The sequence below is a fragment of the Sorex araneus genome, chromosome 6 (genome assembly GCF_027595985.1).
Source record: "Sorex araneus isolate mSorAra2 chromosome 6, mSorAra2.pri, whole genome shotgun sequence".
Taxonomy (NCBI): Eukaryota; Metazoa; Chordata; class Mammalia; order Eulipotyphla; family Soricidae; genus Sorex; species Sorex araneus.
The window spans coordinates 160,611,520-160,626,073 of NC_073307.1; the positions used below are offsets into that span (position 1 = coordinate 160,611,520).

General features: G+C 43.7%; 1 protein-coding gene across 1 annotated transcript; it reads left to right on the top strand.

Annotated features, from left to right (window-relative positions):
• The first annotated feature begins 10,125 nt into the window (after positions 1 to 10,125).
• Positions 10,126 to 14,554, top strand: LOC129406092 (secretoglobin family 1D member 2-like). The gene is made up of 3 exons (XM_055143931.1): positions 10,126 to 12,501; positions 13,278 to 13,471; positions 14,443 to 14,554. Exons 1-3 carry the CDS (start codon positions 12,447 to 12,449, stop codon positions 14,473 to 14,475), a joined length of 282 nt encoding a protein of 93 aa, XP_054999906.1. The 5' UTR covers positions 10,126 to 12,446; the 3' UTR covers positions 14,476 to 14,554.

Here is a 14,554-nt window from a genome sequence, read left to right on the forward strand (position 1 = left end):
CGCAAAATTCCCCTTAGAGAACTCAGGAGTGAGAGACTGATAAAACTGAAGAGTATTGTTCCTGATCATCTGTTCCCAGCAAGGTTCCCTCTGTGGAAAACGGTCCCCGCTGCCTGGCCTCCCTGTTTTCACAGCACAGACCCTTCTGGACTCTGTCTCCTATTCTGGTGGGTGGGTCTGCTCACCTCCCTATTCCTGCGCAGCTCCCACCTGCACCCTGAACCCTGCCCGCCTGCTCAGCTCCCTCTGTCTCCCAGTCTGTTGTCGGGGATGCAGAAGACAAAGTAATTCACTTCAATGCTTAGCTGTCAATTTTAAATAGAATCCGTATTACTCAGACACAAGGTACACGAAGCTTCGCAAGAAGTACTAAAGGGGCGACTTTCAAAGACAAGACCCTGGTCTCAAACACTGATAGTTTCCACAAACTGACAGCACTCAACTTCCTCCTCTCAATCTCACTCAATATTAAGAACAGGAAACTGCCATCAGGAAACACAGAGTGGCAAGCTAGATCTGAGAACATGTAACAAATTTCTGCTACCTACAGAAGACAAGTCTCAATAGCCAGGCTAAAGACAGGATTGAGGTCCAAGTCTGGGAAACGTTCTGACAGGCACACAGTTGCCTTACTAAGCAATTGTGGCCATTCTTACATCAGACAATGTCGACTTCAAATTGTCAAATGGAAAGGTATCCTTTGTTAGTTAGTGGTTAGTGGATCTATAGCTCATGAGGAATTGACACACCTAAGCAACGATGCACTGGATGTTGGACCATCAAAATCTTAAAGCAACTACTAATAGGCCTGAACAAAGATAATGAGCTGAGAGAGAGGTCACTAAACTGAAGACCCTGCGGAACGAAACCAATGCCTTTTGGAATTCCAGAACAAATGAGTGTAAGGAGGAACACTATCTGGACTCTTACAAGTTTCGTTCGACTTTCAGTGCACATGAACTCTTTCTATGGGAACAAGCAGCTTTCATGGATTGTAGTGAGAAACCGAGGAGCTCTTCTGAAACCTCATGCACAATGGAATAACCACACATTTGGAATCATTCGGTTGCCAAATCAAAACTTCCATGATAGTTCATGTGCTATCTCCCTACCCAGGGGAAAAGTGCTGTTTGCAATCCAAAAAGATCCCAGAACACCTGTATGTAAACTTTCGGAATCAACATGTCCTTAAAAAGCTGATGTGAGTGTTCTGTATGCACAAGGAGAAATTATCAAGTAATAAGGAGCATTATGGCAAAGGATGTGACCACAGTTTAGAGGATCTCCTCAAGGGCTGAGGGTGCAGCTCAGGTTCGACCATGCGTGTTTGGTTCAACCAGGCCTTGAATGTGGTTTTTAATGCATCAAGGACCACTACATCCTGTCGGTGTAGCCCTGGTGGTCCTGAACAGTCCATTTTTGAGGCTGGAACTTCTGAGCTCTGCCTGGAATAGTCCAAGCCGGTTATTATCTCTTCAAAGTATAGAATATTCAGGCAAAAATGAAACTACCTGAATTTGACACTTGGGATACTTGGAATGAAAATCTCTCACAGAATTCTGCATGAAATGATTAAAAGTTGATTGGAAATGTCAGAATTTCCAGCATCCACTCGATACTCTCCAAGTCTATAAACTCCACTTCCTATCACTGATAGATGGTACATTGATAATCAGTTAGCATCACCAACAGAATTAGGTGGTGTCGAAGACACATTGAAATAGACCTGCAGGCATTTTGTCTCCCATGGCAGATAAATTTGTGACAAGTGACTCAGTTTGGAAAGGGAATTTATAGGAATCAATGCATGTCTGTATTTTCTCCTCGAAAGAAGACAGCCATCTCCAATTATTCTACCTCTTCTCTGCTGCTGCCTTCAGAAATCTGGTGGAATATGTCCAGGTTTGGTCTCGATTCTGAAGTTAGCCATATGGTTTTCCCAATTTAGTCATGAATTGAACTAAGACTCCCTGAGTTCAAATTAAGAGCTGGAACTCTTTGTTTTTTCATTGTTTTATTGAATCCTCGTGAGCTACCGTTACAAAGCTTTCATGATTGAATATCTGTCCAACAATGATCGAGCCCCTAACCCTCCACAGGGCGCATTTTCCACCACCAATATTCCCAGCATTCCTCCTGCTACCACCACCGCTTCCCATTTCCTGTCTCTTTGGCAAGCACCCTCCTCCTTACTCTCTCTCTACTTTGGAGCATTAAGTTTTTCTATACAGATACTGTAAGGCTAACATGTTTGGTGCTTAGTGTACTTTCAGCACATATGTCCCATCCCCAGTGATCCCTCCAACCAAGATTGACCTAGTGGTCCCCTCACCATTCCAAATGCCTTCTCTCCCAGCCCATGAGGCAGACTTCCAATGAACGGAGATATCCTCCTGGCCATTGTCCATACGGTCCTTAGGTCTTATTCTCATATTATGTTATTTTATATTCCACCGAGAAGGTCGCCCGAAAAACTCCACATTGGGTCCCATGGCCTAGAATGAAACAAACAGGGTGAGCGACTGTCTGAGTTCCTCATGTCGACCAAGACCATCCATAGTAACTCACAGTTCCAGAAGGTCGAATCTAAACATTGGACATGGAAGTCTCCCGGTGGACAGTTCCACAATGAAATTGACCACATCCTATTCAATTAAAGATTTTGCCTGACTGTTGTCTCTGTGTCCCAAAATTCCAAACGGGATTGGACCAAAAACTACTTCGTGTAATATTCTACTTCACAGAGTGGGGAGAAAGGACTGCAAAGTTTAAGTTTAAGAAGAGAACAACAAGAATGACCACCAACTGGGACCTCTTTGGCACTTGTGGCCATGTGGGAATATGCCATCGGAGACACATCGACAAGGAATATGATTGACTGGTTCAGCACCTTACATGATTGCGCAAAAAATGCCAAGAGTGGGAAAGCCACAAACAGACGCCTGTCTTCGAAAACACTCGAGCTCATTCACCAACGTGGTTTGGCACGAGCCTCAGGCAACCACCAGCTAACATGCGAGCTCGCAAAGCTGTGCAGAGAAGCGATCAAGGAAGACCTCAAAGGGAGAAGGGCAGCAGTTTTGGCCGATGCGGCAGAAGCCAGGAAAAGTATTCACAACGCTCGCCGGTCTACAAGACCAAGAGGAATGCCCTCCGACATCCTGATGGATCTATCACATCTTCCAGAAGGTCAATGGAGAGGATTATTCACAACTTCTACATGGATCTTTCAACAGCCACGTCCACCTGCCTACATACCAAATTTCACATGATGGATATGTCGTTCCCAAGGGCCTCTCTTCTGAAATCCAACACCCCATTTCAGAACACTAGTTGAAGGACAACCATGCGAGCAAGCCGGGTTCCGGAAAGGATTCAGCATGATCGACCATATCCATACAGTGACCAAACTCACTGAGGTTTTGCTAGAGTTCAAGATGCTGCTTTGTCTAACTTTCATCCATTTAAAGAAGGCCTTCAGATCTGTTGAAACTCAAGCAGTCATCAAAGCCCAAGCCCAACCTGACGGTCAACATCAGTGCATCAAGATCGACCATGAGCTGTATTACGTATTTACCACCAGGATCTCACCATTTTGCCAGGAAGTGATCATTGATGTCAATAGAGGGTTTCGGCAGGGTGATAAATTTCACCAAAACTCTTCAGTGCCACCCTTGAGAACATCGTGCGATGACTGGAATGGGAAGGATGGGAGTGAAGATACATGGTTGGCAACTCTACCAACTCCACTTCCCTTTGCTGATGACATCGTTCTCATAATGCCAAACATTAGCCAAGCGGCACAACTGCTGGCCGACTTCGACTGCAAGTGTGGAAAGGTCGGACTGCAGCTGAATCTCAGCAAAACGATGTTCATGAAAAACGAAATAGTGCCTGAGATTCCATTTGCTCTCAGTGGAACGAACATCTCCGAATGCAGCAGCTAAGTGTACTGGGGTCAAGAACTCAACACGAGAACGACTTGGGCCAGAACTGCACAGGAGGAAGAAAGCAGCATGGAATGCCTTCGAGTGCGTCAAAGAAGTGGTTGAGAGGACGAAGAACCTCCGGCTCTGGACACATTTTTTGACTGCACCGTTCTTCCTGCACTAACACCTCAGAGACCTGGGCCCTACAAAAACAGGATGAGAACGCTATTCGGGTATACCAAAGGGAATCGATAGAGCTATGCTTGGAGTATCACGTTTCATTCGAGTGAAAGAAGGAATCTGGAGTTCTGACATCTATTGACAGTCAAGAATCAGGGACGCTCTCTCATTTGCCAAGGCGTCAAAAATCAGATGGGCCAGACACGTAATGCTATTCAAAGATGACCACTGGACTTGAGCTGCTACCCACTGGATTCCACGGGACTTCAAATGACCGCGTGGCCACCCACCAACAAGATGGTCAGACTTCGTTGTCAAAATCCTGAATGAATGATTTAAGGCTCTTCCTCTTCCTGGATCGAGCAGATACTGATGATTACATTAACATGTAGCATGCACAAATGGAGACATTACTGGCGCCCTCTCGAGCAAATCGAAGGTCAATGGGATACAAGTGATACAAGTGATATAATCCACAAATTGAGTGCACACATCCTATGTCAGTCTCTCTCTTTCTGACTCCTTTTCACTTAGCATGTCCATCCATTTACAAACAACTTACATGACTTCATCTTTCCTAACAACTGTGTAGGATTCCAATGTGTAGATGTACCAAGGTTACTTGAACCAGGGAACTGTTCAGGGCACTTGGGTTGTTTCCAGATTCGAGCCATTGTGAACATTGTGATGAGTGCTGCAAGAAACATACAAATGCAGATGTCATTTCTACTGTGCTTTTTTGCATCTCCGGGATATTTTACCAGAAGTGGTACTGCCGGGTCATATGGAAACTCGATATCTAGTTTTTGGAGGAATATCGATATTGTTGTCCAAAAAGGCAGGACCTTCAACATTCCCACCAACAATGAATGAGAATCCTTTGCTCACTGCATCTACGTCAACACGGGTTGGTCGTGTCCTATCTGATGTGTGCCAGTGTCTGTGGTGTAAGATGATATTTCAATATGGTTTTGATTTCCATCTCCCTGATGATTAGTGGTGCAGAGCATTTTCTCATAAAACTATTGACCATATGTATTTCTTGTTTGAGAAAGTTTCTGTTCATTTTCACTTCCCACTTTTCAATAGGGTTGGAGGGTTTTTCCTTGTAAAGATCAACCAGTGTCTTGTATATACTACATGCTAAGGCCCTACCTGATGACTATTGGGTAAGTAATTTTTCTCATTCCGTTGGCTCTCTGTATTCTGGACACTTGTCTTTGTTTGTTTATGTGCAGGAGCTTCTTAGTTTATGTAGTCCCATTTGTTTATCTTTGTTTCCAAGTGGTGTTTCTTCCTTGAAGATGCCTTGACTTTCAATAGCATGGAGGGTCCTGCCCACATTCTCCTCCCTGTAACTTGTGGATTCAGGTCTGATACTGAGTCTTCAATCCACCTTGATCTGACTTTTGTGCTTGTCCTTAGACAGAAGTCTGAATTCATTGTTTTGCATGGAGCTGTCCAGTTTTCCCAGCACCACTTGTTAAATAGGTTTCCTTGGTCCCCTTCAGATTCCTTGCTCCTTTATCAAAGATTAAGATTTTCTTGCTCACTCTCACCACTTCTATACAATATAGGACTAGAAGTACTTGGCATAGCGCCTAGGCAAGAAAAAGATATCAAGGGAATCCAGATAGGAAAGGACGATGCCAAGCTATCACTATTTGCAGATGACATGATACTATACTTGGAAAATCCTAAAGCTCTATAGAAAAGCTCCTAGAAACAGTACGTATAAATGAAAAAGTGGCAAGTTACAAAATCAATACACAAAAATCAATGGCTTTACGCCGAACAAGTAACGAAGGAGAAGAAACTGATATGTCTTAAAAAAGCACCATTCACAATAGTGCCTCAGAAAAAGAAGTACCTGGAATCAGCCTAAATTACAGAGGTGAACAGGGCAGGACTGTTAACACAGCAGGTATGGCGTTTGCTTTTCACGTGGCCAAACCGGGTAAGATTCCCAGCATTTTATGTGGCCCCCGCAGAACCGCCAGGGGTAAATCCTGAGTGCAGAAACTGGACTAAACCTGTGCATCGCCAGGTGTCACACACACACACACACACAAACACACACACACACACACACACACACCAACCCTCAAGTAGTGAAGGACTTATCCAAAGGAAACTTCAAAACTATAAAACACTACTTCAAGAAATTAAAGAGGACACTAGAAAATGAGGGAGACACATCTCCTGCGTCTGGATTGGGAGGATTAACATTGTCATAATGACAATACTCCCTGAAGCATTATACAGATTCAATGCATTCCCTACAAGGATACCCTTGACATTTTCCAAAGAAACAGACAAAACACGCCTGAAATTTAGGAGGAATGAAGCCCCTTGAATAGCTAAAGAGACTTTGGGGAAAAGAAGATGGGTTGCATCACCTTCCCCAACTTCAAACTGTACTACAAAGCAGTAGTCATTCAAACAGCATGGTATTGGAATAAAAACAGATCCGAAAACCAAGGAATAGAGTTGAATATTCTGACACAGACTCACTAGAGTTTGATCACTTAATATTTGATAAAGTGCTGGCACTCTAGAGTCGTGAAACTTCAGTAGATGCTCACCCTCAGTTTCCACATGAAGAGTGGTTAATACCGGATGGTAAGTTTTGATGACAGCTCCTCCCCTCAAAGGAAATTTGCTATGATCACTGACTTAAAACTGGGAAATTGAGGGTTGGAGACATGGAAGAGGGTTTCAAGTGCATACCTCTCCAGGAGCCTGGCAGTCACGCCCAGGAACTGCCTCTGCTTCCATATAAGCAGATCAATCCAAGATCGATCTCATCACAGGTTCCCTTTTGACATGTGGACTTTCACACTTTAACGGGATGTGTCCTGGATTCTCTCTGCTCTGGAGCACAGAATTTCCCTCCTGCGCACAAACTTTAAGCTACCTCTCTCTTTCATTCCCTTTTATCCCACCAATAACAGGTTATAGTTTAGGAAAAAAGGATGATACTTTGTCAGAAACATGGGAGACATCTTTCTGAAGCAATTTTCCATTAATCCCTATCCCCATGAATAAGTATATGTATATTGATGCTCTGATATGTGGAAGAATGGAACTCCTTTCCTTATCCCATTCGTTCTTGTTTCCCTAGAACAGACTGAAGGCACAGGAGTTTTCCATCAGACAGACAGAACCTTGAGTACATGGACCATTTTGTCCATAGACTGGACAAAACAGCACATGGTCCTTTATTGAGTTCCCATTTTTTACTCTAGAAGTAATTTCGACTCGTTGAACAAATCAAAGTACCCAACATTTGCATAAAAAAGAAAAAAATTTACAAAGCTGATTTATTCGGTAGAGACGGATAAAAACACTAGTTGAAAGAAGAAAATACCTAAGAGAGAAAAAAGAAAAGATTCTGATAGAGAAGAAATTAGGATGGCAATCTAGATTTATGTTTTTAAATTTATTTTCATGGGCTCACAAGAGCAGAATGTTGATGTCTTTTAGAGGTTCAATATTACTGCATAGGATCCATCAGCAACGTGACACGTCACTCCACCTGAGCCCACTGGACCCTGTCAGTCAGCTCTCTCCGCCCCGTGGTCTCCTCACTTCTATGGTCAGAGTCTCAAACTATGTTTCTATTGGACATTGTTCTCTTGTTTTCATATGAGATACTTGATATTTCTCATATGAGTGACAGATCTGCTATTTGCCCTTCTTCTTCTGGCATATTCTGTTTAGCATAATCCTGTACATATCTGTAACAAAAACAGTACTATAATTCCAAGTTGAGCAGTATTCCATAGTGAACATGCACGTATTCTCTACCCTCTCATTTCCATTGCAGTCTTGGGTTCTTTGTAGTTTGGGGCTTTGTAAATAAAAGACTAATGAATGGAAGCACAAATTTAGCGGCCTGACTTATAGTTCTTTCTCATGTTTATTAGATACCTAAGAGAGAATTGTTAGATAGAAGGGTAGCTTTTTTGGCGAGGTGGATCTCTACATAGTTTTCCCCGTAGGGTAAAGTAGATTATATAGTCCCACCAACATGAATAAAAATCCCTTGGGTTTTCCATTTTGTTAATTTCTGCTCTAAGTTTTGTTATTTCTTTCCTGCTGCCTGGTTTGGGCTCCTTGGTTGGTCCTTTTCTAAGATCTTGAGCTGTGAAGTCTATTTATATATGTGGACCCTTTGTTCCTTCCTGAGGAATGCTTGGAGAGCTATAAATTTTCCCCTGAAACACAGCTTTAGCTGTGTCCCATAGTTTCTAGTATCTCGTGTCTAAGTTTTCACTTGTTTCCAGGTATCTTCTGAGTTTTTCCTTGATTTCCATCGTGACCCACTCATTGTTCAACATTGCGTTGTTCAATTTCCAGGTGTTTGGTTTGGTTCTCAGTGTATGTGCTTGGTAAACTTCTCTCTTCAGTGCATTTGCTCTGAAAAGAGTGTTGGTACAATTTCTATCTTTCTGATTCTATTGAGGTGTGTTTTATTGTTCATTCTCAGTATTTTGTCATTCTTATTTCACAGCTAAGAGTAGAATTGGTGGATAGACGGGTAGCTTTATCTGAAGGGATGGGGTGGAAGGGGAGAATCTCTACATAGTTGATTATGTAGAGTGAAGCATGAAGCAGATTATAGAGTCCCACCATATGAATAAAAATTCCTTTACTCAACATCATCTGGGTGCTTGTTAGTTTTGTACTGTTTGAAATAGGCATTTCTGCTTATGTGATATGTTAGTGTTGTACTGACTTTAATTTATCAGAGTGTCAGTGCTGATGAGCTTTTCCATGTCCTTGTTGGTCATCTTATATGTTTTTATTGAATAAGTGTCTGTCCAGCTCTAATTACTTTTCCATTATTGAGTTATTTGTTTCTTTGCCCTTCAGTTTTGTAATTTCTTTATGTATTTTGATACTCTCTCTTACCTGGTCAGAATGAAGCTGTGTGGCTATTTTCTCTCATTCAGTAGGATGTTGTTTTGTTTTTAGGGTAGTGTATTTCACAGTGCAGACAATTTTTTGCTGGATGTCATCTGCATGATTTACTTTGGTGTTTGCACCTGCCAGTCGAGATGAGTCATCAAAAACAACGTGAAGCCTGTATCATTAAGGACTTACCCACAGCAACATATCGTGTGTTCTGGTAAAACATCAAAATCCTTCATTTATTTTGAATTAATGTTTATGCATGATGTGAGAGACTTATTCAAGTTCTCTTGCATGTGATAATGCAGTTGTCCCAGACTAGTTGAAGAGGGTTTCCTTGATGCCATATATATCCCTGTCCTTTCATTTTACTTACCAGCCTACATATCTGAGGGCTTATTTTTTTCCTCTTCTTCAGACTCTTTAGGCGTGAGTACATGCTTATTAATTCTACTATCACACTGTTTACATTATTACACTTTTAGAGTGCACTTAAATTTAGCGATGTGATACCTCTCCTCATAGACTCAACCTTCCCCCCATCAGAACAACTGGGTAGATGTGAAGTTTTAGCAAGGCCAATTCCAATTCAGCCCTTTCTTATATTTCTGGAGGAGGCCTTTGTAATCTCAATTGGGGAAGCCTTAGTGAACAGCGAAATAATTTGGAACCTATGCCTGGGCTATCCAGGCCTTCGTGTTTTCAGAGAGAATCATTATCATCCTGAGCCGAACAGGATCTTTGGGAGAGAGAATTGGATTCTGAAGCAGAGCTTGGATGAGAACCTACTTGAGTTCTGGCTGGCTTGAGTTCTAAACCCTGGTTTTACATAACTTGGCATTGCCAGAATGAGGTGTTTCCAACTTAATCCACATTCAGATATGGTATTTCTTTTTTTTAAACTTTTTATTAAATCACCATGTGGTAAGTTACAAAGTTCTCAGGTTTATATGTCAGTTATACAATATTCAAACACCCATCCCTTCACCAGTGCCCATATTCCACCACCAGAAACCCCAGTATACCCCCCGCCCCCACCACCTACACCTACTGTATAACTAATGAATTTCACTTCATTTTTTCTTTACCTTGATTGCATTCCATAATTCAACACAAAACTCACTATAGTTGTTGGAGTTTCCAACCAAGAGAGACAGACCTACTACATTTGGTAATTAGTTTTTCATTGCTGGAATTGAAGGGATATGTAGCCCCACTGCTACAAGTACATAACTCTCAGATATGGTATTTCTTATGGGTCAGTTATAATCTGAAACAAAAGCTTCCTTGTTCAAATGAAGCTTTTGTCCTGCCCTTTGATGCCCCTTTTGCTTGCTCACCGTTACCTTCACACAGCAATGGAACCTTCCTTCCTTCGGCAATAGGAGATGCGTGCGGGGAGCTGTTGCAGAGAAAGTTCGATGCAGGAGGAGTGAGGCCCTACTCAGCTTAATGTTTTGTCTCTCTCCACCCACCACTCTGGACATTTCTCACTGTCCACAGGTGATCTGGGTGTTTCTATTGTGTGGTCGTAACGTTACTTGATGTGAGAGGAGGGAAAGCCAGTGTGCGCTCATATCCCGTCATGGTCTTTCCATGCTCCCATAAAATGAGTTTTTTCCTGCAATCTGATGGAAGCTTCTGTTGAGGATGTGTGTGCCAATGCAAATCGACCAGCATTACGTGTGTGACAGAGGTGTCTCTGACTCAGGGAAACTTGTGGAGCCCAGGTCACACAGATCCTTGCAGGAGAATGGCCCTCTGCATGATCTCCGTGCTGAGTTCATTGCCATCCATGACTTTGCTCAATTGCCTCCTCAGCTTCAGAGCCTACCTTCCACCTTCCTGTAATCTTCGACCTCTATGCACAGAAACCGGCTCAGCCATCACGTCCCCACAAATACTCCGAGCTAGGAGACACACATCTCAGAAGGGCTCTGTCCCTCACTGAATTTCGACAGCCCTAGTTCTTACGTGAATGAAATCCTTCTCACTGATAAACCTCCCTTCTCTGTCCATTCTCAATCACCTGTCTTGTCATTGTTATCAGGCCATCAGGCTTGCCAAAAAGAAACGTTGATTTTTACAGGAGAGTATACTTAGTGCGTGTGAATTTGAGTCGAGTAGATATTTGCATCACATGTTGCTCTGCTCTTATTTGACTCATTGACTGCCCTGGACCCCTTTTACTGACCTACTGTTCCATTTCATTTCTGTTGTCTCATATGGCATTACAATTTGTATTATCCATGTCAGTGTGTTATGTATTCATGAGGGAAAATAGTAATAAGGACCTTCATGACCAATGTACTATGTTTGTGACACTTCAAATCCTAGGTCTAGTCTCATCCCATTGACTGCTTCTACCACTCTGTCCTCTATTGGAATGTCATATTATACAACTTATGGTATTCAGATTCCAATGAATTCTTAGCTGATCTTTATTCATATACTCTCTCTGGGTACAGTCTGTTCATTTCCTTTGTAAAAAAATGAAGAAAATCATTCATTTTTTTCATTGAATATTCTGTCCCTTGAAGAGAGAGATCTTGCCAGGGGTCTACTCCAGGCAGAACTCAGCCTGTTCCTTTCAGGGGCTCAGACAACCCAAGCTCATACCTGGGTTGCTCGGGACCCACCAGTGTTACACATACAGGTGATGTAGGGACCCTGAAACATTGGGACCCATAGTCAAGGCCTCTGGAATCTTGCAACACCGCAGATATCTCTGAGACCTCTGAAGACACAAAGCCTCATCACCTTGGGTGCCACATCATTTGCTGTAATGAGGCTTAATCCTAGGATACGTTCGAATTGACAGCAAATTCAAGCCACGCGTGCTGCATACTCGAGTCTGCTCTCTTCCGGGAATCATTCCTTCAAAAGGTTCTCCAGGCCAATGAACTTTCTCGGTCCCCCCAGCAGGAAGTCTCCACAGAGGAAATCAATTGTGCACAAGCATGGTGCTCTGTACGTATGTGTTCTTTCATTCACACATGCATGGCTGAAAGTAATTCCCTTCCATCTAGACTGTGCTACACAGTCACTGGACTAAGTAGCCTCTGAACAACCAGACAGGCACTCATAATTGTGGCACTAGAGAGTAGAGAGGCTAATGGCAGCTCATAGGCTCTGTCTTTCCAAACAACTATGATCATTGCTCAAAGCAGAGGCGCATAACTCAGCAGAGCCTTTTCTAGAATCTTTGGCCAAGACTTTGCACCCGTGACGCTGGGACATAACTTCAGTTGAGGGAGGGAGAGAGGGATGGAAGCCAAATCTTGTGACCTACACGTGTGGCTGTGGGCAGGACCAGGAAGGATCTCTGGGTACAAATGACCCTGCGCTGCCCAGGCTCCTGAGTCCAGCTGCTGACTGCTCATCCCTTGCGCAAGCTCACAGCTCCCAGCCACAAACACCATGAAGCTGTCCCTGTGTGCCCTGCTGGTCGCTCTGGCCCTTTGCTGCTACCAGAGTAAGTACATTTCCCCAGCAGATTAACATCAGACCTGAACTCAGAAAATGACTTAGAGATGCCTGAACACATGCCAGTTCACAATATTTCCTCTGTGAACTGTTCCCATAAAAGCATATGGCTGTTAGACTGGAGTCGTTTCACTTCTCATTAATCTCCACTTCCAGTTTACGTGACGAGATCAGTCTGAACCTTTTCCAAATGATAGGAAGACGAGGGAACTAGGAGATTCAGGTGTGAGGGCTAGAAGTTACTGCATGGCTCAAGGTCTTGCTTCGCAAGTCGCCATTTAATCCTCAGCATCATAAATGTTCCCATCAAGGACTGTCAGGTGTGGTCCCTGAAAAGTTTGTGGGTGCTAGTCAAAAAACATGAAAGAAAAGTAAAGAAAGGAAATGATGCAGATGTGAAATCTCGTATAATTTCTCACCAGATCTTTGAACTGGAGCCCAAAGTTCCATGCCTCCACATCGCCTGTTCCTAGTCAGGTTCACCGCAGTCAGCAGTACGAGTAGAGCAGTGGGGTGAGAAAGATAATACAAATGAGTTCCATATATCAGGCAGAGATCAAGAGATCACCGTAACATGTCATCTACTAACATACATGACAGTTTGTGCCTCGAAAATTTTCTTTCCCCTCTAGATCCTCTAAGGGGTCTGGGTCACCTCCATCTCGTGTTGTCCTCCTCAGGCTGTGGACAAGGGTGAGATATGCACAAGCGTTCAATGAGAAACAACGTTGCTCGTGTATTGTATTTTCCTTCCCTCTATTTTAGCTGACGCAGCCATAATTTGCCCAGCCCTTGCGGGACAACTGAGTACATTTATCCTCGCCCCAGAAAATGTCTTGAAAGTATACATGGCTCAATTTCATGCCCCTAAGGCTGCTGAGGATGCCGCGTTGCGTTGGAAGGCCTGCTACAATGAAGCCCTGCCCCTTGAAAAGAGAAAGCTAATTCTAGGAACTTTGGTAATTTCTTTTTATTTCTACTTAGATCTTTGAGCTGGTTGCTGAGACATGAAAGAGATTTGGGGATGATCTTGGTTATGGGGTGGAGAATCACCCCTTGTTCTCTTCTAATAAGTGGAGCCATGCCCACATGGCAGGTTGGAACTTTCCACCTGCCTACAAGAGTAGCTGTACTGAGGTACAGAGCATCCTGGCAGGTCACCCCCCAGGCCTTCAGCCAGACCGCCCTCCGAGGGGAAATCCAGACCCATGGATCACGTGGAAGGGCCAACGACATGTTTCCCCATCCCTGGCTGCTGTGATGCTAACATAGCCACAGGAAATGTCGTGCGAATGTGAGAGAGCTGAGGGGACACAGAATGCTGGGATGCAGCCAGCACCGGCTTGTCCTTGGGGGTCTGCAGCCATCTGCACAGCCTATACCACTCTGGGCACCTCATGCCCTCACCCACCACTCTCCTTTCCCTGTGCAGTGGGCGTGGACCCCACCTGCACTGCTCCTGCTGTCTGCCGCCCTCGTGGCTTCATGAAGAAAGGAGATGAGGGAAGATGTAAGATGTTCCACCAGAACTGCTGACTACCAGGCAGGCCAAGGCTCATCTGCAAATATCCACGGATCTGAACAGTCCTGCTGACAGGCACCTCACGATCCATTTCAGAACTGTGAGGCCAGGAATCTCTGAAAGGACCACTGCATCTTCCCATCCCTGTCGCTATTTTAGAGTCCTCAGCACCCTAAGGATGTCAAAGAGAAGGTTTTGACCCAAGAGTCCAGGGAATATTTGTGGGCTGCTCTGTCCGAGGCAGGAACCAGCTGTGTGTCAAGGACACCAGGTGTAGGCAGCTGTGCGGGATCCTCTTTTCTGTGTTGACTGAAATATCATTGACATCCTCAGGGATAAGCTGTGTGAACCTGTCAGCTCTCTTGCAGCATAACTGACCACCATTTTTTTCTTTTTTAACCACTAAAGGTGAACATTGTTGCGGCCTGCAAGAAAGAATAAAAAAAGTCTCCTGTCATCTATGACGTACAATAATCTAATGAATTTCAAGAAAATGTCAAGGTTTCAACCTCTCTTCGAA

Coding starts and splice junctions, on each gene's coding strand:
- LOC129406092 (XM_055143931.1), top strand. CDS start 12,447: ATGAAGCTGTCCCTGTGTGCCCTGCTGGTCGCTCTGGCCCTTTGCTGC. Junction 12,502..13,277: donor GGCCCTTTGCTGCTACCAGA/GTAAGTACATTT, acceptor CCTCTATTTTAG/CTGACGCAGCCATAATTTGC. Junction 13,472..14,442: donor AGCTAATTCTAGGAACTTTG/GTAATTTCTTTT, acceptor TAACCACTAAAG/GTGAACATTGTTGCGGCCTG.